The following is a 27567-nucleotide window of genomic DNA, read 5'->3' as shown; positions in this document are numbered from 1 at the left end:
GGTTACAACTGATTTCATATAAATTCCCTTTGTTTTATATTTCTGTGCTAGTAATCTCAAATGCATTGCACGCCATTGATCGAATACAAAGTAATGCTTGCATTGCATTAGAACTATAATTTTTTGTCAAAAAATTTTATTTTCTTCATAAAAATATTTTTTTATTTCTTTTTATTTTTTATTTTTCTTTAATTTAACTTATTTAAACATCGAAGTAGGATTCATGATCACAACCGCCCCTTACACTGCCATGATATATTGTAAGTTGTGCGTTCGGATTTTATGTCATAGCGTAATAAAAAAAGTCCCATGGAAACAAGATAAACCATATTTTTTGTGTTCAAATTAAAATTGTCTATAATATTGTTGCATGAAGTATATGTCCTAAGATTTGTCTTAAAGTTTGTTATACTTATATATTTTTGTGAATTAACTTGCGTACACACTCTCTGCTTTGAGGTTTCATTTTTGCTTGTAACTGCAGGCCAGCATTCACAATAAACAACATTTATACGTTCACAGATAGAAAACATGATTGTTTAAAATTTAATTCAATGGTAGAAATATTGAAGAAGAAGGAACTTACTGTAATTGTCTAAAAATCTCTACTTGAAAAGTTTTTATTTGTTTGACAAAAATAAAATATCAGATTTGTAATATGTCAGATCTGATTATAAATGATCTCTAGTTCTTGTGTCTGATCATCATCACAGTCTGCTTTAATGCTTCATGTCTACCTTTCCAGTGCCTCCATGTCGGGTATTTATCACCAGTCACAGCTGACATAGCATACAGCCCGTTTAGATTTGAGTGGTGACAGCTGTTGTACCACCAGGCTCCGTGAGCTAATACAGCACAGTTACCACTATTGCTGTCGTTATCCTGGTCTTTAGTGCTAAATTTATATCCACTGTGATACTTTAAACTGTCACCTGTAACAGAGTATAGATAATAAATCTATAATTCAATGAAACAATATTCACAATATCGTTACATGTTAATATTAAGATAATATCCAGTTAAAAATGCCTTCATAATATAAGATAAACATGTGACATCAAGCAAACTCTCTTGATATGAGTCAAGTGTGAGTTTAGCAATGTACTTTGAATTTACAATATAAAATAATTTTTTTCTATTCAGCTAACTGAGTGTTGTAAGCAGAATTAAATTTCTGACTGATTTTCCTATCTCATATGATGATTAGGGATTATAGTTCAGTGTTATGGTTAGTTCTACCTGCGGTTCCTGAATACCCCGATACAGTGAGTACGTAGTTATGGTATTTATCTCCGACATAAAATGTAGAGAACTGAGCGTATGCTTCGTCACCGTTAAATCTTAGTAGCTCAACCCGGAGTTCCTGGTCCTTGTTCTTCGTCAACTCAAAGATTGCGTCATTTCCTTAAAAGAAGGTAAAACATACATATTACTTTAATGTAAACGAACTTTGGAATACTTATTTTATCAATGTAATGCATAATGCACTTTGTTAATATTTTCATGTAAATAAATATTGTATTGCTAGAGAATCTTGTGAGATATTGTTCAACAAACAGTGAGGGACACTGAATTTTTATGATTGTTTTTCATCATTATCTACAATATACCGACTGTTATTTTCCTTTTTGTTTTTTTACGCCCCCATAAATGAAGTTTCGGGGCTGTATAGTTTTTGTTGTGTCCGTCTGTTTGGTGTCTGCATGTCTCTCTGTCTGTCTGTTTGTCTCTTTGTCCGCAAAAACTTTAACCTTGCCGATAACTTTTGATTTAGTGGAGCTATGACTTTATATTTCACATGTGTATTTCTTGTGATAAGGCCTATCTTAAGGTACAACCAAATTTGACTTTTTGACCTTGACCTTGGAGCTTGACCACTTTTGCACAAAAATTCCAAACTTTTTCTTTGGCCATATCTTTTGAACAGTAGTCACAAGGACATTTATACTTCACATATGTATGCTTTGTCGGAACCGGGGGAGGGGGGGGGGGGGGCAAATTGCTTTTCAGTTGATAAGTTGCAAAGTTCAAATAACCACTGTCTGCATTATTGAATACTTATACTTGTTACTAGCATAGTTATTGCTTGCGGGGTTGATATATAGTACTGGCTTATTTGATGAAACTCGTTGAAACTTGAATGTTTGGCACAGGACAGATGTATGGGTATTATTGTTCTGTATAACTACTTAGCAGTTGATTGTATGAATCTGTTTTATTACACATTAATTGATTTATTGTTTTGAATGATTGATTGATTGTAAATTGTTTAACGTAACTCTCAAAAATTTTCCGCTCATATGGAGACGCAACCACTTGCCTTTGGAGAGCTACAAATTTTGTCCTTTGTTAGGCACTTAGGGCCATTGAGCAGGAGGGATCGTTTTAGTGCCATCACCTACTGTGACACGGGACCTCGGTTTATACGGTCTCATCCGAAGGACCGGTCTCCACGCCCCACAGTAGTATTCGAACCCTTGACGTAAGGATTGACTCTTTACTTTGCGACTCTAGAGCAGACGTGCTAACCACTGCGTTACGTGGGTGACGTTTTATTAAGTATTCGACTTGACATATCAGGGCTCTAACTTGCGACTTGTTTAGTCGCCTAAAATTTTAATTAAGTCGCCAAATTGGCCACCATATTAATTTGATTTGGTGATCGTCAAATTGCTGAACTAGAAACATTTTCATTTTTTTTTAAATAAAGAGCGGAATAAAGTACTAAAACTGTGCAATGGACATGTCTCTTGGCCAGCTGTTAATTTGCTACTAGCATTGTTGTACATGTATTTCAAAGACGAACAATTTTACGGATAGAAAGACAAATAACATAGCATTTAACGGATAAAAAGTATAAAGGATACAAATCAGTTAATTGAAAAAATGACTAATATTATAATTACTGCAGCTAATAAAAGTGTACCTTTTAAAAACTACAAAAATAAGAAAAACCTAAAAAAGAAAAAGAAAGAAAAACCGAAGTGGATAAATTATGACTGTTTATTACTAAGAAAAGAAGTAAGAAATCTAGGCAAAAAAGTTTCACGGTACCCTAACAATACTGAATTGCGGCATGCTTTTTCAAATGCTAGAAAAAATTACAACAGACTGAGAAAACATCTTAAATTAGAGTATTACAATAAAATTGCTGAAGAAATAAATTCATTAACACCGAATAAATCTCAGAAATTTTGGAAAAAAATCAAAGATAATAAAATTAAAATGACAGAAGTAGAACCCATAAACACTTCAGATTTTGTTGAACATTATAAAGCCCTGCTAAATAAAGAATATTCACCTGAAGAAAATGAAAAGTACAAATTAAAAACTTTTAATCTAGAACCCCATCCCTTTGATTATGAGTTCACTCAAAATGAAGTTGAAATAAATATACTGAAATTAAAAAAAGAAAAAAGTCCAGGTCCAGACCTGATTTTGAATGAATTTATTAAAGCAGGAAGTGATGTACTTTTGCCTGTTCTCACAAATTTGTTCAATATAATTCTTAAAAATCGGACCATGCCAAAAGATTGGAACCTTTCACTTATAACATCACTTTACAAAAATGGTGACCCAAATGATACAAATAATTACAGAGGCCTTTGTGTTACAAGTTGCCTTGGAAAACTCTTTACTGGAATTTTACAAAAACGCTTAAATTACTATCTTGAATCTAATAATCCTCTTAGCCAATATCAGACAGGTTTTAGAAAAAAACCGTAGAACTACGGACAATATCTATGTTTTAAGAACACTTATTAACAAATATGTATTTAAAAAGAAAACGAAAGTATTTGCCTGTTTTGTAGACTTTTCCAAAGCCTTTGACACTGTGTGGAGATCTGCACTTTTATATAAGATTAATAAAAAAGGCATTGGTGGTAATTTTTTGAAACTCCTATACAATATGTATACAAATACCTATTATTCCTGTAAGAAAGGAAATCAAATGAGTGAAGAATTTTTAGCAAATAGAGGAGTGAAACAAGGTGATAATCTGAGTCCAACGCTTTTTAATATTTTTATTGATGATTTTGTAAAATATTTCAATACGACAGCCACAGATCCAACATATTTAGAGTTAATGCCTATTAACCACATGTTTTTTGCTGATGATCTTATTCTTGTATCTGAGACACCTAGTGGTTTACAGAAATGTATAGATATTTTTGGTAAATATTGTCATGATTGGAAATTGTGTGTGTACATGGAAAAAACAAATATTATGATTTTTTCTCAAAGCACAAATTGTGAAAATGAGTATTGGTTTTACTATAACCATAGCCGTATAGAAATAACAAATCAGTATAAATATTTGGGACTAGTGTTCAAATCTGATGGAAAAATGAAATTCTCAGCAGAACAACTGTCAGAAAGAGCTAGAAAAGCTTATTTGCTATAAAAACCAATTTTCCAGCTAATACAAAATTTTCTGTAAAGACAATGCTTAAACTTTATAGATCTATGATTACTCCAATCATAACTTATGGTTCTAAAATCTGGATAGCAGACTACAAATGTGATTTATTATCCTCAGATCACTTCCCATTTGAAAAAATACAACACCAGATTTTTAAAGACATTTTAGGTGTTCATAGAAAATCATCTAATATTGCTGTTCTATATGAGTTGGGACAGTTCCCACTATTTTATTCGTGTTATGAAAATATGTATAAATTTTATTTAAAACTGAAAAAATTAGAGAGAGAAAATGATTATAATGACCAATTAGTGGTGTCTGCATTTAAGGAAGATAAAACACTGGGATCTAGAATATCTTGGCAAAGAAAGCTTTATACTCTACAACAGAAATTGTCTTTATCCTCATTGGACATATCACATAAAACTTTAAAATATAAATTAGAGGAACATCATAGAAACAAGATCAGTGAACAATTAAAGAACATTTCTAAATCAAATTCTGGGAAATTAACTTTTTATAGTAATATAATTGATTTAAATGAATATAAATTACAACACTATCTAGAATTACCATTGAAGAAATCTGAAAAGACAATCCTAACAAAACTAGGAATTAGTGCTCATACCCTACATATTGAAAGGAGATACTCAAGGCCACCTATTCCTAGAGAAAAACGTGTATGTCATTTTTGTAAATTTTTTATTGAAAATGAAAACCATTTTGTACTTTATTGTCCTAGTTATGATCAATGTACATTACAATATTACGATATATTCAATGCACAATGTTACATGAAGGAAAACCGTATTATTGACATTATCAATCCTACAAGTATTAGAACTGCTAGGAGAGTTTGTAACTTTTTCAAAAATTGCTTTGATTTTAGGAAAGAAACCTTCAACAAACCTGATATGCTTTCTTTGATATCTTATTTCATGTATGTTAATTGTTGTATTCATGACCATATGCCAATGTATGATGGTATTGTCAATAAATGAATTGAATTTGCATTTGAATTTAACCATATGTTTTAAAATTTGGTGCCTAAGAAAAATTTACCTGGCGACTATTATTTGCACTGGCGACTATTTTTTTTTTATATTAGGAACCAGTTGACAACTAAATGTTTTAAATAAACAAGATGATCATTTTGGAAGTATATTTATGAAGAAGGTGCGTCAGGTTTGCAAGCAGATAACGTCAACTACAATAGCGACTGAAAATATATATAAATAACGCATAAATCCCCTTCCCCTGTTTATAAGTTCTGCATTATCAAATCTTCAATATCATGTTTCTTAGACCTATAATTTTTTATAATGTTTTTTTTTATTGGGCAATATCTCTGAAAAATAATTGTTTAGAGTATTTAGGGTATTTTGAAAGATATCTAAAAACTGTATCTGTGTAAATACTGTGAACCTATGGTAAAGTTCTACTCTCACCAGGTAAAATGTTCTGTTTAACATGGTTTATTGTTTTAATATTTATCCTAAACGTCGAAAGGATTTTCTTCGTAGATTTGAAATTATTTTTAATTACGTTCTTGGTTTATAAAATCCTATGATTCATTCTCCTATTTTTCCTGATAAACATTTTGATGATTTTTTTATTGTAAAAGTTGATAGAAAAATTAATGGAAAAAATGTCATTCATTAAATTTGCAAAAGAATATTACAAAGAATTCTTGGCTCTATAATTATTTCTATGTCTTGCATATCTTTTTTTTTAAATCTGTTGCAAATAGTGATATCTATTTATTCTTTTTAAAACAGTATTGTATAGCACAAATAAAATTGAGTAATTCGGTCGAATATTAGGCAAAAGTAGGATCTTGGAAATGATCTTGAATCTCGTGCACTCTTCATGATTACAGGTATCTTATGAAGCTAATTTTTGTAAGTGAATCCAAAAGTGGTTGAGGATTTATGCATCTTTTTCAGTTATGTAGAAGCAGAAATATTTTAGATGTTTCTTTCGAATATTTTTTTGTGTTTATACATTAAAAGTGGCTTTATTCATCAGGATTTATAAAAAGTAACAGGAAATAACAAATGGTTCTTGGTATCGTTTGTGATTGCTTTCTGTGAATACATAAAAAAGCTTCCAAATGTGAAGAAAATGATGCTAAAGTAAATAAATTAATGTACTCATTAACATACAGTTATAATTAGAAATAATTAATTTTTTTTGCTAATGCAAAAAGTCAATCTTACCGATCCAGTAGTTTTTAGAGGGATCCCCAAATCCTTGTTTATATTCTGACCACGTCCTGTAGAAATCTGTAGAACCGTCCTGTCTTCTTTGAATAGCCTGAATCATATTAATTGAGTTTTAGTTCCTTTTACACTCAGCAAACTTGAGTAATTGAAGACTTGTTTACTTAATTATTCATTATAAGATCTTGACAAACACATAATTATGGATTCTGTGTCACGTATAGGGGTAATTCTTTAAAAATAATTTTTTTTCTGAATACACGGAGTAGATGATTTTTACTTAATAAAATTTTATAACAAGTAGATTATCTTTTCTCCTTTATTATTATGAGTTGTACTCACCGTCCAACCTCCCCCATCTGTCGTCATGTCACAGTAAACAGACCTTGACTACAGAGCCTACAAATTCTGTATATACCATGTGCAGTAAACAGACCTTTAACTGAGGCTCACAAAATCTCCCCGCAATCCTTCAGAAGCACTATGCAAAAGATTATAAATTTGTCACAAATAAATGTTTAGAAAATACCTTACTACTGAGTACACTTGTGAACTCCTCCTCCATCTGTACATTGTGTGGTGAAACAGACCTTACTACTTTTTGCTCACACTCATCCCCTTCCTCCATCAATACATGTATTGTGTAAACAAACCTTACTACTGTAGGCTCACACTCACCAAATCCAACATCCTCCATCAGGATACTAACGTGTCACAGTAAACAGACCTTTACTACTATATATATATATATATATATATATATATATATATATATATATATATATATATATATATATATATATATATATATATATATATATATATATATATATATATATATATATATATCATACTTACATTCATCCTCCATTTTTTTTCGTGTCACAGTAAACAGACCTTACTACTGAGGCTCACACTCACCGTCCACCTTCCTCCATCAGTACTCTTGTCACATTTTTTTTTAAGATCTATTTGTTTTGCTCACACTCACCGTCCACCCTCCTCCATCAGTACTCGTGTCACAGTAAACAGACCTTACTACTGAGGCTCATACTCACCGTCCACCCTCCTCCATCAGTACTTGTGTCACAGTAAACAGACCTTACTACTGAGGCTCACACTCACCGTCCACCTTCCTCCATCAGTACTCTTGTCACAGTAAACAGACCTTACTACTGAGGCTCACACTCACCGTCCACTCTCCTCCATCAGTACTCGTGTCACAGTAAACAGACCTTACTACTGAGGCTCACACTCACCGTCCACCCTCCTCCATCAGTACTCATGTCACAGTAAACAAGCTTTTCTTTAGAGTTTACTTTTATTGTGTATATTTAGTAAAATTCCTTTTGATAAAACTACATTTTTTTCCTTAAAATGTCCCAGCATTACCAAAATCAATGATAAAAAAAGGAAAATAGATATTATGATCAATATATGTATATTTTATTAGGTCAGATATATCAGCAATTTTCATTTACACAATATGACGTTTTTCCTACAAATTGTTATCAATTATTTATGCACTAAATTCACGACGAATTTTTCCTATTAAAAAACACATTTTAATCCTGGCAAGAAGTTATCACAGGAAAAACCTGTCGAAAAAATTCTTCACTGCTCTATGGTACCTGATCTCACCTCTGATGTTTTAGAGGTCCGTGTTTCCTGTGTCCTTATTTTGTGTATTATTCTATAGATTTTCTTCTTGAATACTGTTTGTTATCTCGCATATGTCCTGTTTTCTTTAAGCACATACAATAAAGCGTCTTAGCTATTCTTAAATTACCCCTAACAAATAAAAAACATAGGCATTTTTCGTGAAGCGCTCTTGCGCAAGTTTATTTGTGATATTTATACACCATTAATTCACACAAAAATTTTTAAAAAATCCTTAATTCAATTATTGATCTTCATCAAAGATACCAGGTAAGTAAATTTCCGAGTTCCATTTTTATTGAGAGAGGTTTTAATTTTTTTAAAGTTGTTGATTTTGGTGAAATCTTGTGATTTCATATGGAAATACTAATATTTCTTTAGTTGTTGTACGTATTGTCATTTTGTCGAATTTTAATAGAAAAATAGATATGAATATATACAGTCTCTGAAATTATGATTTATATAAATGTGACTCTTCTAAAGATTTGTTTATAAATGTCTCTCTAAAAGGCATAAAAACTAAAAAGTAGAATGTTATCATACCTTTTGACAAGATCACATATATTTCAAAAATCTTCCAGACATTGCAACGCTTTTTTTACAGTAATCAAATAAATTTTCTATTTTTTCATAATTGTTTTTAACACGTTACAATTTTGTGTACACCACTTTCCTGTAATATATCTCCATCCATTTGGTATTTGAGACCCTCAATGTCTTTTGCCAATACACGGTCATTGCTTTTGAAAACCATACTTTTATTACCTATATAATCATCAAGTTGTTTTATTTTTTCTAGGTGATTTTTAGCAAAAAAAAATTGCGATTCGTTTAGAACGTTTATTTTCTCCATTGTGCTTTGATCCTTTGTTTTCAATGTCTGTATTTCTCTTCTCAAGTCACTTTTGATTTTCTTTTCAAACAAATCAAGCTGTTTTTTGAACTCTGCATTTTTCATAGCTATTTTATGATTTTCATCTTGGAAAGCTAAAGTGTTTCTTTTAATTTTCTGGTCAAGAGATTGAATTTCTTCCTTTGTATAGTTTCGATTAGTATTCATCGTACCGTAGACGAGCCTCAATTCCTCTTTAAGTTTGACGTTTTCTTCCTCCATTTTCTGGTTTCTAGTCTTCAAGTCCTGAATTTCTTCTTTTGTTTCGTTTTTATTGTCATTCACCGTGTTATGGACAACCTTCAATTCCTCTTTAAGTTTGACGTTTTCTTCCTCCATTATTAAGTTTCTAGCCTTCAAGTCTTGAATTTCTTCTTTCGTTTGGTTTTTATTGTCATTCACCGTGTTATAAATGACCTTCAATTCCTCTTTAAATTTGACGTTTTCTTCCTCCATTATTTGGTTTCTATTCTCCAAGGCCCGTAAGTCTTTCGTCACTTCACTTAGCTTCGTCAGTATAATTTGCTTATCGTTTTTGTTGTCTATAGCATCCATTACTAAATTCTGTATTTTTTGTACCATAGAGAAGCGGACCAGACTTTCCTGATTCAGAATGTCTCGTAGGACATTGGAAGCTTTACCGGATACAGTACTAGGGAGCAAACCATTTTTATCAGAAGCTTCGTTTTCAATTAAAGATAAATCACCCAATGTTCCAAACATGAACATAAAGAGAAGTAAACATTGTACTTGTAGAAGTCCCATCTTTGCATTAACTTTGGATGTTTAAAGGAGCCCTTTATATGATGTGTGTTAAAGATATTTTGAGATCTTATCAACTCATATAACCTTAAAAGATTAAGTGTTTCACGCTTAAAGGATGCCGTGATACTTGGAAAGCTTTCATACAAACAATGTTATCTTTGTCAAAATTAAAAACATCAAGAATGCAGTGAAGGATATACTAAATGAACAATAGATGTAATAGTATTTTCCCTTAAAACAGGATTTGATACTTGAGACGCTTACAACACAAATAATCTTTGTGCAATGTAAGCAAATTATCCGGAGTAAAATGACTTAAAATTAAACACTTATTAAGAAATAAATAAAATTCGGAAATTGAGAAATTTGTCCGTGACATTTGTCCCTTAAACATATAGTTCTTGATAGATATAACCAACATATCATATTTTAAAATCTTAATTTTCCAGGATCGTATTTGACATGGCTCCCTACAAATACAAACAGTTTCTAATACTTCTAGAGCTGCTATATTTCTTGTAACCTCTGAAGGAGAAAAAAGAATAATGTATTGTATGTACAAGAATTACTGGTAGTAATATCAGCAATATATTGAGAAATACTTGATTTTTGAAATGCTTTCAAATGAGATTTATAAGCAATAAATTTCGCTTATCTGAGGTGTGATGGGTCGATAAAGGATGCTTTTTACCTAGGCACCTGATCCCACTTCGTGCTTCCAGGGACTGTGTTTTGTCTTATTCAACCTTTACACGATGTTTGCTTTGTGCGGAGTACAAATTAAAAAAAACAAAAAACAAAAAAACAACGATAATATTTTACTACAATTTTAAGAGAAATTACATATGTCCTTTCTAAATCAGATATGCGTAAAACGTTTGTTTATATTTATATTGTAAGTGTGTTATATTCGCATTTGCATTTTCTGTTATTTATGACTTATTTATGTTATTTGTTGGTTATAAAATCATTAAGTTTAATCCTGAAAATTAAACGAATTGTTATCAAGGGAATAAAATACAAGATAGAAGAATTTTTTTGTAATTGAAAAAAATATATAGAAATATTAGTACTTCTGTGTTTATATTTCAAACATGTTATTCTTCTAAAATGATGTTAAGGTACCTTACATAATATTAGAAAATATAACAGTCTGTCGCATTAGGTAATACTATTTTTACTTCTCTTTATGCCTTCTATATGCTCAGAATGAGAATTTGTATATATATTTTTCCCACAGCTTTTTATTTTTCGGCCAGAATAAAATAATAAGAATGAATGTAGTTGTATTCATATGTTCCCAGCAGGCGCACAACGTTGTTTAAACGTTGAATATTAGTTGAAGTTGGGTTTAGACGTTGATAAATTTAGTTATTAATCAATGACAAAAAGGTAAGACATGATAATTGGGAGATCCTATGTTTCACTTATTTCTAAATACACCTGGATGCATCTGGATTTGGATCTCCCGTACTTAAAGGTGCAGCATGATAGTAATAAAAATACGATGTTATCAATCACGTGTAGTTAAAAATGAGGTGGCAACCAACAAAAGGCCAACCAACACCTTACTTTTTTTTCAAACACGTATGTTGAAAAATATATTGGTAAAAAACAGTAGGCCAACAAACAAAATTATAATAACATTACGTATATTTATTACCGATGGGACGGTTGAACGAGGTTGTTGTTGGTATGTTTTCCTTTACAAATTACAGAGTGCACAAAAATATGTAGTTTAGGCATTTAGCATTAATACTGATCACGAGGTACCACTTTAAATACCGGTATTAGCTAAACATCGCAAGGTCTCTTATACCTGAGACAATTCATTACATCATCATGCAAGTAGTATACAAAGCCTAAGTAAACGTGACGTTATTACCTGATATACAGATCTTAATTCTAACCAAAAAAATGCAAAGATACATATGAATGCATAAAGCATATTATTCACAATAATATTACATTGTATACTTCCATTGCATAATGATTGATGTTTTTCACCTTCTTTACAGAACAGATTTACGTGACTAAAATTTTCTGTGGACAATTTCTTACGGTATGGTTAAAGCTAAATGACGTATGCGTATCACCAAACCCATCTCGTATCTTGTAGAATTGTTTAAGGGAAGAAATGGGAAGATATATTGTTTTTGTTACCATGACATCAGGAAATTACCAAAAAATAAAATAAAAATTATAGATATAATTGATAAAGTTAACTGGTCAATATAGTTACCTATTTTTCTTGTCAAGCACGAGCCAGATAACGCTAAGGGTGGATTCTACAAACAGAGACTTAATCTTAGAGGTCTGCAAAATCTAATGCGTGAAAAGAAGAAAACACTTGCTTTGGCCTTTAACTCGACATTTAGATATATCGACGACGTATTGTCAATTAATAATGGTAATTTCCATTCCTACGTCGATACGATACATCCTGGTGAGCTTGAGATAAAAGATACCATAGAGTCCGACACTTCTGTTTTATAATTGGATATTTTACTTGAAAAAGACACTAATGGTAATCTAACAACCAAGCTATATGATAAACGTAATGACTTTAACTTTTCTATCGTCAACTCTCCTTACTTATGCAGCAATATACCTTCATCACCTGCATACGGAGTATATATATCTCAGTTGATTCGATACGCAAGAGCATGCTCAACGTATGAACAATTTCTAAAACGAGGTAAATTATTGACAAGCAAGTTGATGCAACAAGAATATGAGCAGTCTCGTTTAAAGTCATCATTTCGTAAGTTCTATGGTTGATACAATTCCCTTGTCAGCAAATACAATTTATCATTGAGTTTTTCATTACATTATTTATATACTGAATTGACGAATGATTTTTTCCGTTATTTTCTGATCACTCAAGGAGCACACGGCGGGTGTGACCGTGTAGCTATGATAACCGGTATATCGATGGCACCTGATCCCACCTCTGATGTTTCGGGGGTCCGTGTTTGCTCTGCTCTTATTTTGTATTGTTTATGGACTTTGAGACTGAATACTGTTCGTTATCTCCATATCCTTATTGAGGACATATCAAATCCTTTGCTTTATGGCTAAAGTATAAGAAAAATATCTCAAACAGTATAATGCCCCGACATATTCATGGCTGGGTGAATAAACAGCGTCAAATCACCTTTAAAATGCTTGATTTAAACTTCAAGTTCAGATACCCTAGACCTTTGTTTCGTGATAATGTCCGGTTTCTGCATAGTAGGTTATGCTGCAATTAAGCGCATTGCAAAATGTAGGGAAAATGTGGTGGTTGCGCAAATTACGACAATTAATACAGCATACTTTAAAAAGACATACGTTACAAAAAAATTGTAAAACTCTACCTCATCTAATCACATCTCCACAAATGCGCTGCAGTGAAAAGAGAGAGATAAATCAAATGTTACCATTACGTCACAAATAGTACAAGAGATATTTTTTTTAAGTTGCTATGTCCATTTCCCCACCTCAGTCCTAGATCTTCGCATGTTAAATGTGTGCATTAAAAGTCGATAGGCCTCATGTTAAGACGGAACCTAGTGATAAGGATACTCCCCTGCTCCTTACAATTATTTTAACTTTCACAGATTCGGTACGTCAATTTTTGATTCTTTTTCTCCTCTACCTAATGTAATGATAGTTACTAAAAATGAATTTGTTTCCTTATCCAAGCATTAGAAACTGTTTAATTATGATTATATTTTTTTTTCTTCTAAAACGCAATATTTAGAACTTTATTTCAGCAGTAAAATTTGGAAAGTGGTAACAACTTTTTCATTTGAAATAAATTTGTTTTTAGGTCACTTGATTCACTCAGGTGACTTATTGCTGTCTGTTTTTGTCCGCCGACGTGCCTAGGGCGTTGTGCTTTAACATTTGAATATTTCCAGCTTCTTCTCTGAAACCACTCAAACAATTTCAACCAATATTGTCATATATCATTTATGGGTGACGTGGAAAACAATTTATGAATTTCATAGTCTGTGGCCCCTGGGGCAGAAGGGTTGGGGCCAAAACCACTAACATTAATGCAATCATTAAAAATCTTCCTCCTTACTCCTGAACATCAAGCAATGAAACTGTTAGTATTATTGTAATAAGCACTGAGTATGCTACAAAGATTGTAAAATTCATGGCCCATCAGGGGTTCTTGTGCTAGGGCGGTGCTATGAAGATCATAAAGTGAAAGTGCATTTTTATTTAAAGATATTGTCTGCTCCTGGGTAGTTTGATAAAGGAAGAGTACCACTTGCAAAATGGTAAAATCTCTTGACCCCTAGGTCAGCTATTGATAATATAGAGAAAAGGCATTAAATTCTTTGAAAATCTTCTCCTCTGATCTTGGGTACTGCTACTACTACGCCTGTAAACTACTGGATGTACAAATATTGAATGAAGAAGGATGTCTTTCACGGCCCCTGGATCAGGGGTTCTGGTGTTAAGACGGGCGCTAATGATTATATAGTTAAAAATGCACTAATTCTTTGTCACATTCTTCTCTGCGCCTGCTTATTTAACCGATAAACTATGTACATTGTGAATTTCATGGCCCTTGGGTCAGGGGCTCTGGTCTTAGGGCGGGACGGTTATGATTATATAGTGAATCTTTGAAAATCTCCTCTGCTCCTAGGTAGGAAGCAAAAGATTTAGTTATGTGATCTTTGAATGGTACATCTTCCAAAATGTGATTTTTATGGTCCTGAGTCAATGGTTCTGGTGTTAGGGTGGTGCTCCATTGATTATGTGGTGAAAGTGCATTAATTCTTTAAAATATTCTCCTCCGGTCCTGGGTATTAAACTAATGAACCATGAACATAGTTATGATAAGAAAAAATGTTTCTTCCAAACTTTGAATTTCATGGCCTCAAGCATTCTAGTTTTAGGGTGGGGCTCTATTGATTACATAGTGAAAATGCATTAATTCTTTGAAAATCATCTCCTCTGTTCTGCAGGTATTAGGTATATATGATAAGTACTCATTTATAAATCAGGAAAGGTATCTCTTCCAAAATAATGAATTTCATGGCCCCTTGGTCAGGGGTACTGTGGGGACGGGGATGGGCCTTAATGATCATATACTTAAAATGAATTTATGCATTGAAATATCATTGAAATCTGCTCTATGGTATTATTCAACATTTATAGTGAGCAAAGGTGCGTTTTCAAAATTGTCAAATATGTGACACCAGGGTCAGTGGTTCCTGTTGGGCGGGTCACTACTGATTATATAGGGAAATGCGTTTTTTTTCTTTTTTCCTGTGATCTGCCTTCTGAGTAATCAAAAAAATCATGCGAAGTCTGCTGTTATGACAAGCAATGGTGCCTCTTTCAAAATTTTGAATTTCATGGCCCCATGGTAACACAAACCAAAATCAATTGTTGGAAAGTTCTTGTTTCGTAGTATACTTTCTGTACTCTTTATCTAAAATGCAATGCATCCCGTATATTAAACTAAAAGTAATGATTGCATCGTATTAAGGCCCTTTCACAATTGGCGCACGAGCAGAAACGACAACATATTCGTGCGACCGAATAATTTTGTTTACGATCGTAAACTGTTTCCAAAATAATCGCATATGAAATCAAAGTACTCAGAAGTACAGAGAGCCGGGCTCATTTACAGAGTAGAATGGATTTCTTACATGAATCACGTTTATATTCTGATGAAAAAATTATTTTAAAACTATCAATATAAATGATAAGACACTGACAGTGAGTTTTTCAATCCTATACCACAGGATTTTTTCAGAATCAGAATAAATCTGTAATTAAATGTAAACAAACAGGCCAGTCTGGTTCCCTCTCCTGTTTACCTCGTATGTGTAAAATAAACACTGATTATCAAAAATCCTTACGCTAATGAACTATGCTCTTTGACTTAGGACTGACGTTTTCAAAGTCATTACTATTAATATTTATAAAGATAAAACTTCGTTTTATTTTTGTTGCTTTATTTAGCGTTTGTATTTAATATCTCAAAAGCGGTTGAGAGTAAGAAACTATATTTTTGCACGTAACTTTAAAATGGCGACTATGGGGTAGATCCTTTGAACAGGAACAAGCCGGCAATTGCTCTTTGAGCAATAAGCCCGGCTAAAAAGTGCTCATACGAAATTCGCACGATCTAAAGCGACTGTTGTGCATTAAATCTTGCGATATATCTTGCGTCTATATGCGACTGTTGTAGAATGAAAGGGAATTTTGTAAGATAATGCGATAGGATTGCACGACTGATCAGGTAATCGGACGATTGAACGTGCGACAATACGATTGGACGCGCGGTGCTAGTGCGCTCATGTATTCCATAGTACGAATGTTCGTGCGAGTCAGAGGGCCGGGTTTATATACCACCCGTTTCTGACGCTCTTAAGTTGACATAGTTAAGATGCTTATAATTATACACGGAATATATACCTGTTGCAAAGAATGGCAACTGAAGGTTTTGCAAGATTACATGTTGAGCAACAGTCTCATGGTCGTAAAACACACGCAAAGACAGCTGCGATTCATCTTACGATCTTTAAAAATCGTGCACCACTCTTACGAGTACATAAAATGTTGTAAGACATTCGTACTAATTTTCGTGCGTTAAATTGCGATAATTTGGATCGCATTTGATCGCGCCTGAATAGTGTGCATGTTGACTATTTTGAAGAGACTTGATGCGACCACTAAAACACATGCAATGAATCATGCGAGACATCGTGCAACGTATGCGAGAGCTCGTGCGAAGCTAAAATTTTCCGATCGCAAAGTGTTGTAAAGTGCTCGTGCGCCAATTGTGAAAGGGCCTTTAGATATATAGATATTTTTCAGGAATTTTACAAGTATTATTTTCTTAACAAAAAATTCTACTTTTTAATTCAGTACATGTGTAATTTATCTTATCCCGAGGCTTCTTTAACCAAAACAAAGCTTACTACATGTATTGCAGCATCTTTTAAAAACAGCATTTTTGTCAGCAGAATACATGAGAGTCTAAAATTTAATTTTAATGTCTACAATATTGAATAATTCGGGACACACATACATGTACGGTAACAGCCTATTACAGGATATTGAAAATAAATCTGTAGTGAAATTAGTAAACAATATGGATTAAGTTGCTATTTCAATGACAAAGATAAAATATGACAAAATCTGTGATAAAATAGCTGGTCTGATAATTAATGATATTTAGTTCTTGTGCCTGATCATCATCTGAGTCTGTTTTAAAGCTTCTTTTTCTCTCCATTTTCTCCATACCGGGTATTGATAACCAGACGCTGGAGACTGGGCATACAGTCCATTAAGGTTTGTGTGGTGACAAGCGTTGTACCACCAGGCTCCGAGATATTGTGTAGCACAGTTCTCACTACCCTTGTCATTATCCTTATCTTTAGTTGTGAATTTATATCCATTGTGATAATCCATACTGTCACCTAAAACAGAAATTAGATAAAACCATAATTTGTAAATTAATAAAGCAATAATCATAGTATTGTTACCTCCAGCTAAATCACCTTTGTCCAGGATTTAAGAAAACATTGTAAAATGAATAAGGTAATAATAACGAACAAATATGTAACGTATTTTTTACAAAACATTTTTATGTAAAAAAAAATAATATGAAAATATATGTGCTTGCAATTACGGTCGCACTGTCAACATATTATGTAATGGGTATATGCATGTATCTATATAGGCTTGTTTTTTTATGTATATGAGAGGAAACTGGTGAGGCCTTAAAGATATTGAAGAGATGTGTTTTTAAATGCGAAAAGGTTTCAATGCGGTTTTACTTGCATAAATTGTGTTTCTGTTTAATTTATTCCTTAATTTTTATCCTTTTAAAGAGTACCTATTAAGAAAATTTTTCAAACACCAGGATTGCTCGTGATTCTTGCTGATCACCAAGTAAGTTTTCGAGTTAAAGGAGGGGTGTATTTTGATGTAATTCTCTCCCTTTTCACATGCTCAAAAATGAACATATTAACATGATCATCTCGAAAGACATGTGACTTTCACTTCTAATGCTAAGCGCTTGGCGAAGGAACAGTCACTACCTATGTTTTCGTCTTAGGTTTGACGCGGCACCAGGATTTGAACCCGGGCCTTCCAATCACGAAACAGAGGTTCTACCACTAGGCTACCTTGACCGGTTAATATTATTATGAGTAGACTCACCTGCGGTTCCTGAATATCCCGACACGGCGAGTACGTATTTATTGTATCTATCCCCGACATTAAACGTGGTATACTGTGCGTATGCTTCATCGTCATCAAAACTTTGTAGCTCAACCCGGAGTCCCTGGTCCTTGTTCTTTGTCAACTCATAAATTGCGTCATTTCCTAAAAAGAGGTATAAAAGGCATATAAAATTACGATAAACATATTTCTAATACATAAATGTAGTGTATTGGAGGTACAAGGGGTGGGCTTAAGGCGATAGCGACAACCTTATTCGGCCCCGTCCTATATCTAAGATACCTTTTTCTAAATGACTTGTGACAGGACCTTTATTGACTTTCCGCACGATGCTGATGTCATTTTACATTTTTTAAAGTAACTGGCCTATTAAACCCATCGGCGTTTAAAAATAATGCAGTATTGGTGATTTTGGTATATATGGGTAGGTTAGAAATAGAACTTTCCGATTCCGATCAGAAAATAAAGATTAACTGGTTTTTATGGAAAAAATTTTCGACAACTTTAAGCTGCCTTAGTCTATAATGACGCCACAACTACCCTTTGACGTCATCAGGTAACTCGACTGACATTTTATAACTGTCTGTAGAACCTTAATTGACGAAAATGCTAAAGTTTAATATTGAACGTAATTCTTAAAGTATTTTTTCAAATATATCTACCAAAACAAAAAAAGTATCAGTAGGCTTTGTCGTCTAAAATTCGTCCCCTGGCAAACTGGTTCTAGGGTATGATTTCCCTTCGGGAAAAAATCCAGGGTTGAATTTCCCCACTTTAAAAATTACTCTTGAATAGGATTTCATCTTCAGAAATCCCCCAACACATTAAATTTTCTAAGGGAAAATCCTACACTGTGTAATAGTTATAGAGTGTATTTTCCTCATTTAGAACAAATTTTCCCCGAGATATAGATTGATTGTATATTGTTTACCATCCCTCTCGAGAATTTTCCTGTCATATGGAGAGAGACCACATGATCTGCACCACAAGCTGGTGTAGATATCAAATTATGTCTTATGCTCAGTACTCGTGGCTTTTGAACAGTGAGTGATCTTTTTCGTTTTATACGGTCTCATTCGAAGGTCTGGTCTCCACGTCCCACAGTGGGATATTTACCCGCGATGTAAGGATCAACTCCTTATCTTGTGACTAGAGCACATTTCCCAAAATAAATATGGTTGTTTAAATGGAAAGTGCTTATATGTTGTTACAAGTGTCCTTTCTTTGAAATATCGACCAATGATGTTGAAACATTTAAATAATGAAAAATGAAAATTTTAATATCATTTTTCTGTAACCAATTTTTTTTCAGAAATATTCTTTTTCTTTCATCTTGTCAAACAACCTTCTGATTAAAAGACTGTAAAATATTTTTGGAGGAAATATCAATTTTTTCAATATGAACAATAAGGATATTAATGAAGAAGGGATATTTTTAATAGTTTCTCAAATAACATGTACAGTAGTGTCTCTCTAAACTTCTGTTATTTAAATATTTTCATGGAAAAAATGGTTCATTTTTCTAAAGATTTAAAAGTTTGCAAAACCTATAATTTGTATTTGCCTTCTCCTTTCAAATCTTATACAACATCGCTAGGCTAAAGGAAACATAATAATACTTCTGCTTGAAAAACGGTGTTTGTACGGAAGCCCGTTGGTGCCACGTACAAAAAATATTTTATCTTGCGGCCGCAAATTATTTGGCGGCCGCCACTTATATATCTGGCGACCGCTATATAACATCTTGCGGCCGCCACATATCTATCTGTCGGCCGCTACATAATATTTGGCGGCCGCCACATACTTGATGCGCGTGCATGTTTTAACGTGTGATTTCAGTGGTGGATACAGTGTGAAAATCAACCAAACTTGTAAGAGATTTAGGACCCGACACTCCAAACCGCACTTCTAGTAGATATGTTTTTGCATAGAGCAAAAATAATATTTGATTTGAATGCAAGTAGTTGTATAGTGTTTCGGCTATTAAGAGGCCTCATCAGGGGTTATGAACATAAATCATGGTGTTAGTTTTAGGTGAGACGGGATTATCTCGTCACCTTTATTCTAATGTTTGCTGTAAGCTCTATGATTGGTTGAAAATTAAATATTTTTTTTTATTTCTGGATTTCCAAGAATAGTGTTCCAATATTTCTTTTTTATCCTTAAATTTTTTTATCAATAAGCAGCGGTTGTGTCAACATCCATATTTTAAACCCAATAAAGATACAATAACAATCACATTTTGCAAAATAATTTATGTGGCCGCCGCCAAATAAAAAGTGACGGCCGCCACTTAATATCTGGCGGCCATCAGATAAAAAATTTTTCGTACGTGGCACCAACGGGCTTCCGTATGATGTTATACTGTTGTAGTTATGGATTTGACTTTCCTTCGATGATTAATTGGATTAAATATGCCCCGTGGGGATCCGGGTTAAAATTAGGTCCTCAGTACCCCCTTGCTTGTCGTAAAAGGCGACTTAATGGGGCGGTCCTTTGGATGAGACCGTATAAACCGACGCCCCGTGTCAAAGCAGGCGTGGTCTGATAAAATCCCTCCCTGCTCAAAGGCCGTAAATGCCGAGCATAGGCCTAAATTTGCAGCCCTTCACCGGCAATGGTGACGTCTCCATATCAGTGAAATATTCTGGAGAGGGACGTAAAACAGTTTACAATCAATTAATCATCAGTCACTAAATGGCATGCGCCCTGATCCCACCTATAAAGTAATTTTTATTTATTTCTCGCACACTCTTTGCAAAAAGAATGAATACATAGATAAAATTATTGGTGTTCAGCAGGTTTTCCTGGGATATTTAAATCCTCATTCATATTTTGACCCTACGTTTAGGTAGACAACATAAAATAAACTTACCAATCCAGTAGTTTGTAGAGGGATCCCCAAATCCTTCTTTATATTCTGACCATGTTCTGTAAAAATCTGTAGAATTGTCCTGCCTTCTTTGAATTACCTTTAACATATTAATTGAATTTGAATTCGTTTAAAATTTGGTAAGCTTGAGTAATTTTAACGCGTTTACGTACTTACAAAAAATACTTACATCAGCTATAAGAACAAGGTAAAGGTTTCATACAAATTAAGCCCAATGTTTTTCTAAAAAAAGTGATATAAGAAATCAAAATTTATTCTTCCTGAATCATAGGAATTCCCTGTAGTAAAAATACAGAGATCGTTTTTCTCCCAAGACTTCCTAAATGTTAGTTCTGATGTCATTAATTTGTGCATTTTCCCGTATTTTCTTAGAAATTCCAGAACACATCAATTTTCGGTGGAAATGTCTTTCTGTAAACATACTATGCCACCGTTGACCAGAAAGATTATAATATATGTGTTTTTTCATTGCAGTGTACATAATATATCCAAAAATGAAGGTGGACAAAGGTGGCAGATACTATTTCCTAGAGGACAATTAGCACAGAAATGAGTCATTCTGTGGTTTTCTACATTAAACTTAGAAATGTATCAAATTAATGACGTCATATTTCTAGAAACGTCCCCCTTCATGCAATATTCTTCATTGATTTATCATATTTATCTACTCAACTATTGTTAACGCCAATTTCATAACTTTTTAAAAACGTTATATTTCAAGGGCACAATAATGTTCAAACCGTACCGTCCTTTTCTATACTTTGAAAAGGAGAATTAAAAAAAATCTCTCCCTGAATTATTCTCTTAATTCAATAAAAAGTTTTACTAACTGTCCACCCTCCTCCATCAGTTCTCATGTCACAGTAAACAGACTTTACTTCATAGGCCACGGATATTTTGTATACTCCGTTCCTTCCCTCCAAATTCGGATATTTCTGCAAAATGTCCCAACAATCCTTTGGAAGCACTGTGTAAAAGAATATTCAATGTAAACGACACACGTGCTCCTTATTGTAAAGTAGGCTATTCACATTATTTTCATACCTTTAAAATTTGTTCTTATACAAATCTTTTCGTAAAAAGTCTGCCATGTGTAATGTTTGGCAGAGCGGGAATAAAACAAAATCGATGCTTGACCGCTGAGTGAAATATTGGACTTGTGGTTGAGATGTTGGACCACTTACGTCACACATTGAGTGGAGTATAATCTCATTTCCATTTGTAAGTATTTTACAGTGACGGACCTGGGATTTGTATCATGGATGATAGTTTTCTTTTTAGGTCAAAACGCATGTTGCCCTCAAAGTCAGTAAAAAAAAAATTATTGTTGACTGACTGCCATTTCAGGGAGAAAACATCTTCTTATTTATGTCTGCCGTCCTATCATTTTCTTTTTGGAAATAAATAAACAGTAACTTTTTATACTCTACCAAGTTAAAAAATAGACAGAAATTAATTAACCCAACTCCTAAGGATGAGGAGGAAATATACTAGTCAAAACTTACAATCCTAACAACCAACATATTACTCCTATCGTTCAAAATCTGAACGAAGTCCTTCAAACAGACGAAGAAATGTCAATTGTTCTTTCAAAATATAGCTTTATAAAGATCCAAAAAACTTCCAAAAAAGGTAAATACGTGATCCAAAATCAATCATGACTATTCGGTCTGATAAAAATAATTGTTAATTTATCATTTTTGTGTAGAAAGTTCAATTTTGAACGCTTGTGTTAATTGTTCTCTTTCAAATTCGGTTTAATAGTCTACACATAAACATAATTTGAAAGTATACCTTTTGACAAGATCCAGCTGGATTCATTTTTATTCCTCCAAAAAGCTTGCAGTGTTTCATTCACAGATCTTTCTAAAGCGTCCTCTGTATATTTATAAGGTTCCAAAAGACTGTTCACACTGCACTTCTGTAATGTTACATTCATTTCATTTATTAGGTATTTGAGTTCCTCAATTTGGGGGCTTTTGACAGAGACTGATTGAGATTCATTTAAAACCTTCATTTCCTCTATAGTGTTCTCCAGTAATTGGTTTTTCGTCTCCAAGTTCCGTTAGTCTTTTGCCATTTCACTAAATATCACCTTTATAACTTGTATATCGTTTTTGCAGTCCGTGGCATCCATTACAAGACTTTGTATTTTTTGTACCATAGAGAAGCGGACCAGACTTTCCTGATTCAGAATGTCACGTAGAACATTAGAAGGCTTACCGGATACAGTACTAGGGAGCAAACCATTTTTATCAAAAGCTTCGTTTACAAGTAAAGATAATTCACCAAATGTTCCATACAGAAACAAAGGGAGAAGTAAACACTTTACTTGTAGGGCACCCATCTTTGCAGTAAAGTAACTTCTTTTGTGTGAGGAGGCAATGGGCTTTAGCAATGTAATCAACTCATGAAGCACTGAAATAGTAATTGTTTTTATACTGAAAAGAATGATTTGATACCTCGAGAGGCTTCCAAATACACAATGTAGTCTTTCTATCCAGTATATAATTACTAAAAAAATTGTCATAGAAAAAATGACTTGATACTTGACTGGCTTACATAAATAATGTAATCCTTATCCAAATTGAAAACGCTATCATGCTTATGATATATCAAAAATTTTGAATTAAAAAAAAAAAAAGAAAGAAAGATATGTAAGTGTGTTTGCTAAAAAAAAAAAAAAATTATGCTTGAAATTTGATAATTGAGAAAATTATTCACATCATTATAAGCTTAATCTGAAATAGTACTTGGTAAGAAAACATTTTTGTAGATACATGTATCTTTCAGACAAATTCAACTGACCAAAGTTCCATTCATGTAAAGCCAGTGTTTTTTTTTACAACTAAATATTTTTATAATACTTCGAAAGCTTTTAATTGTCAGTAACCTTTGATATTTAATTATTTCACATACAAAAATGACCGTTAAACATATGATTCAAGATATGTTTTCAAATTAACTTTGATCAATGCATAGGACTTGTGACGGATGTGACCGGCATAATGTCTACGACGGACGGACATGCACACGGACAGACGGACGGACGGACATACCGATTATAGTATACCCTCCAACTTTTCAAGCGGGGGTATAGTAAATGAACATTTGAATACATCATTGTTATAGCATTAGAAAATTCATCCTATACAAATCTATGTGAAAAAAGTCTAACATTTCTAATGTTTTGCTGAGCGGGCATAAAAAAAATGTTTTACCACTGACACCCCTACTAATGTTATTGCGATTTAAATTCAGGACACGTGGTTTAGGTTTACCTATTCAAAGGTTATAATGTAGAACCGGTTTTATAAATAAAATTGGCAGTAAACAGGAAATTGCTAAAGTCTGTTTCCTCTGAAAACATGTCCTGTGAAAAAAGTGATACCACACTTTCTGAAAGACTTTCATGATTTTCAACAGAAATGGGTGGCTAAAAGGAAAGGGAGGATAACAATTCATACATCTTATCATAATTTACTGCAAAAATTACAGCCCAATAGCGACCGATACGCTGGTAAAAAAAAATGTTATATCATCTACACTGACAAACCTTTGTTTGCCTTATATGGCTATTGCTATTAATGCGCACAGAGGATCTTACCACGAGCAACTGACCAATTGTAGATTGAATACGTTTACGCCAAATAAATGTTTACATATTACTTCGAACACGTGGTTCAGTTCAATCTATGATCATGTCAATGGAGTGCAAAATAAAACAAAATGTTCTTATGAACAAAATGCAAACATAAGAAACTATGAAAGATATCACGGGGCTCACGGGCGTTCATAATTTGTTGTTAACTAGAGAAAAATATGTTTTATGAAATGTATTCGTAGTAAGTGTCAAGTTCAGAACACCAGCACTCCAAGGATAAGGAAAACGAGCACCTTCTCGTATGCATTTAAATGGACAAAACATTTTTTACGTAACTATACTCGTTATCACGTGTATTGACCACGGAATCTTACAATTGTATTCACCGTACAATAAAGGGATTTATCAAGCGTAAAATTCCTGTAGTATTCGCAGTAACCCATAATGCAATTCTCATTCAGCTCATTTGTCAGTTAAAGTCACATTGGTGCCCCACTTGCTAATCTGACGCCAAAAAATAAAGTCCCGGTTCCCATGCAAAATATTTGTCCAAAAAGAAAATCAGTTTTAATTCATGACAGCAGAAAATTATAATATCATAAAGAATATTTATAATTTAAACTTGAATGAATTCAAGAGAGATCTATTGAAGTACATTTCTACAGAATGATATTATAGGGCGGTGAAAACTGAAACGCAACATAACTTTTCTGTTTGCCATGTCTCCACGTGCTAGTCACTTCCTAGCCACATTTCCGTGAATAATTTACCCTATCTCGCTGAAATCTCGCTAACTCTCGCCAGAGCCACTGTCAGAGCTACTTTGAACTCATCGGATTTTATAATTTGCAGAACACCGAAAAAGGAAATGTTCCGAACACATTAGTAGGGGTGGCTGAGTGAGATGTTGAACCGGTCGTTGAAAATTGGGACCGCTTACGTCACAGAATGTGCGGAGTTTAATGTATATTATTTGCTAATTGTGTATACTGGGAAATCCCCCCACTTCTCGCAAACGAATTTAAAACGGTGCGAATTAAAAAAACGCTGTATAATTTAATAAATTGAACTGTTACTAAGCGAATTAAAGCTATGGCAGATCAAACAGTCTAGCTTTGTTTAGATGTTGTTCATGTACCTGGTAATGCATTTCTAGGTGATTCTCTGTTTGACATTTAAAGGTCATCAGTACGAAAGCCCAGAAGGCTCATTCGAGATTCGAGGTTCGAAATGCGAAATTTGAGATTCGAAAAACGAGATTCAAAATTCGAGATTCGAGATTCAAGATCCAGATTAACCAATCAAAAGCGGGATCAACATTTGATTACTCCCCTTAAATCTGATTTTACTATCAAGAAATCGTTTGATATATTTATAACAAATGAGTCATTTGATTAAATTACAATGCAAGAAAGAGTATTATATATATTAGAAGGAAATTTAAATAATCATTGGATATTTGATCAGCAAGATATACTTCAATTTATATTATGGCTTCTTAAATATTAAGTAGATTACATATATCAGGAGTATATAAATTTTTGTATTGTCTACTTTGTTTCCGGAGTTCATGACATATAAATAAAGTTATAAATAAGTGTCAAATGTCTAAAGATTAACAATAACCCCACTCCTACCCACCCCACCTGCTTCTTTTTCAAATCACACTGAAATTGTCACTTTGTAGTATTGAAAAACAAAAATCTCGTTCGTTTTCCTGATAGAGGAAATACATAAAAATTAAGTATTTAATTACTTATCTTCATCTAAGGCTTTGATTTCTTGCATTAATAAAAAATTGTTTATACAATACAGATTGGCAATATGAATTAAAATAAATACGGCATTTATTTTATCTTATATCAATAGTGGATGAGTCTAAATTAGATGCGGAACTATAGCGTTATGGTTTTAAAATTTAGTCTCTGGCCATACCGTTATGACCAAAGACTAAAATATACTCGTGAAACCTTATAACGCTACAGTTTGATTCAGCAGCCAAGTCTCCTGCATAAATGTACCCTTTATGAATGTAATGAAATATACCCTTGAATTACTGTGCATTGTATAGACGATTCATAATTCTTGTATTTCATAACTAATTATAATCAAATATAATATTCTCCCTCAGCAATGATCTGATTAAAAAAAAAGTCGACCTACTTCTTCCGCAAGTCAACGATAAGACCATATAATATTCAATAAGTACGTATTTACTATTTTGTTTAATGAGAAAAATAAAATTATATATGTATTTTTCAAAATGTAATCCAAATTTTATTTTTATTTCGTTTTAATACATCGTTTTTTTCTTGCATTATCATTTTAGCAAATAACCAATTTGTTATAAATATATTCAACGATTTCTTGATAGTAAAATCATAGCAAAGGGGAGTAATCAAATGTTGGACCTGCTTTTGGTTGGTAAGTTTGGATCTTGAATTTCGAAACTCGAATTTCGAATCTCGTATTTTGAAACTTGAACCTCGAATGAGCCTTCCGGGCTTTCGTACATCAGATTTTGACTGCATGGATTCCTTGTCAGCAAATAAAATTTATCATTGAGTCAAATGCTGACTGACGTTTTCATTTTCTAATTGTCAGTTCATTATTTCTATACTGAATTTACGACTGATTTTTTTCCCGTTATTTCCCGATCATGACAAGAAGCACACGGCGGGTTTGATCGGTAAGCAGGAGATGCTCATTCCTCCATGTCACCTGATCCATGTTTGCTCTGCTCCTATTTTGTAATGTTTTATGGACTTTGATATTGAATACTGTTCGTTATCTCCATATCCTTCTTTAAAATAAAATAACATAGATTTCTACAACACTTATTCCACTCTGAGAAAGTGTTCAGATCTTCCTTTTCTAAATCAACACTGACTGGCGTAATCTTCGAGA

The 27567-nt window shown here is 33.1% G+C and overlaps 1 protein-coding gene across 1 annotated transcript; it reads right to left on the bottom strand.

The window, feature by feature from the left end:
• Positions 1-519: 519 nt before the first annotated feature.
• Positions 520-23437, bottom strand: LOC134269362 (angiopoietin-1-like). The gene is made up of 10 exons (XM_062751558.1): positions 22851-23437; positions 21887-22023; positions 21039-21135; positions 18143-18307; positions 17154-17397; positions 9370-9848; positions 7905-7978; positions 6643-6739; positions 1240-1404; positions 520-932 (listed from the first exon to the last, which is right to left on the bottom strand). Exons 1-10 carry the CDS (start codon positions 23071-23073, stop codon positions 685-687), a joined length of 1929 nt encoding a protein of 642 aa, XP_062607542.1. The 5' UTR covers positions 23074-23437; the 3' UTR covers positions 520-684.
• Between the last annotated feature and the right edge of the window lie 4130 nt (positions 23438-27567).

This window comes from Saccostrea cucullata, unplaced genomic scaffold, assembly GCF_032062105.1.
Source record: "Saccostrea cucullata isolate Sc308-1 unplaced genomic scaffold, CSIRO_AGI_Scuc_v1 ctg939, whole genome shotgun sequence".
Classification (NCBI taxonomy): Eukaryota; Metazoa; Mollusca; class Bivalvia; order Ostreida; family Ostreidae; genus Saccostrea; species Saccostrea cuccullata.
This window is presented reverse-complemented; position numbering and strand designations above follow the sequence as displayed.

Excerpts from the sequence above, each read along its gene's own strand:
- LOC134269362 (XM_062751558.1), bottom strand. The coding sequence starts at position 23,073 with ATGAAGGTTTTAAATGAATCTCAATCAGTCTCTGTCAAAAGCCCCCAA. Across the intron at positions 1,405-6,642 it reads CTCTAAAAACTACTGGATCG|GAAATGACGCAATCTTTGAG; the intron begins GTAAGATTGACT and ends CCTTCTTTTAAG. Across the intron at positions 933-1,239 it reads GGGGTATTCAGGAACCGCAG|GTGACAGTTTAAAGTATCAC; the intron begins GTAGAACTAACC and ends ACTCTGTTACAG.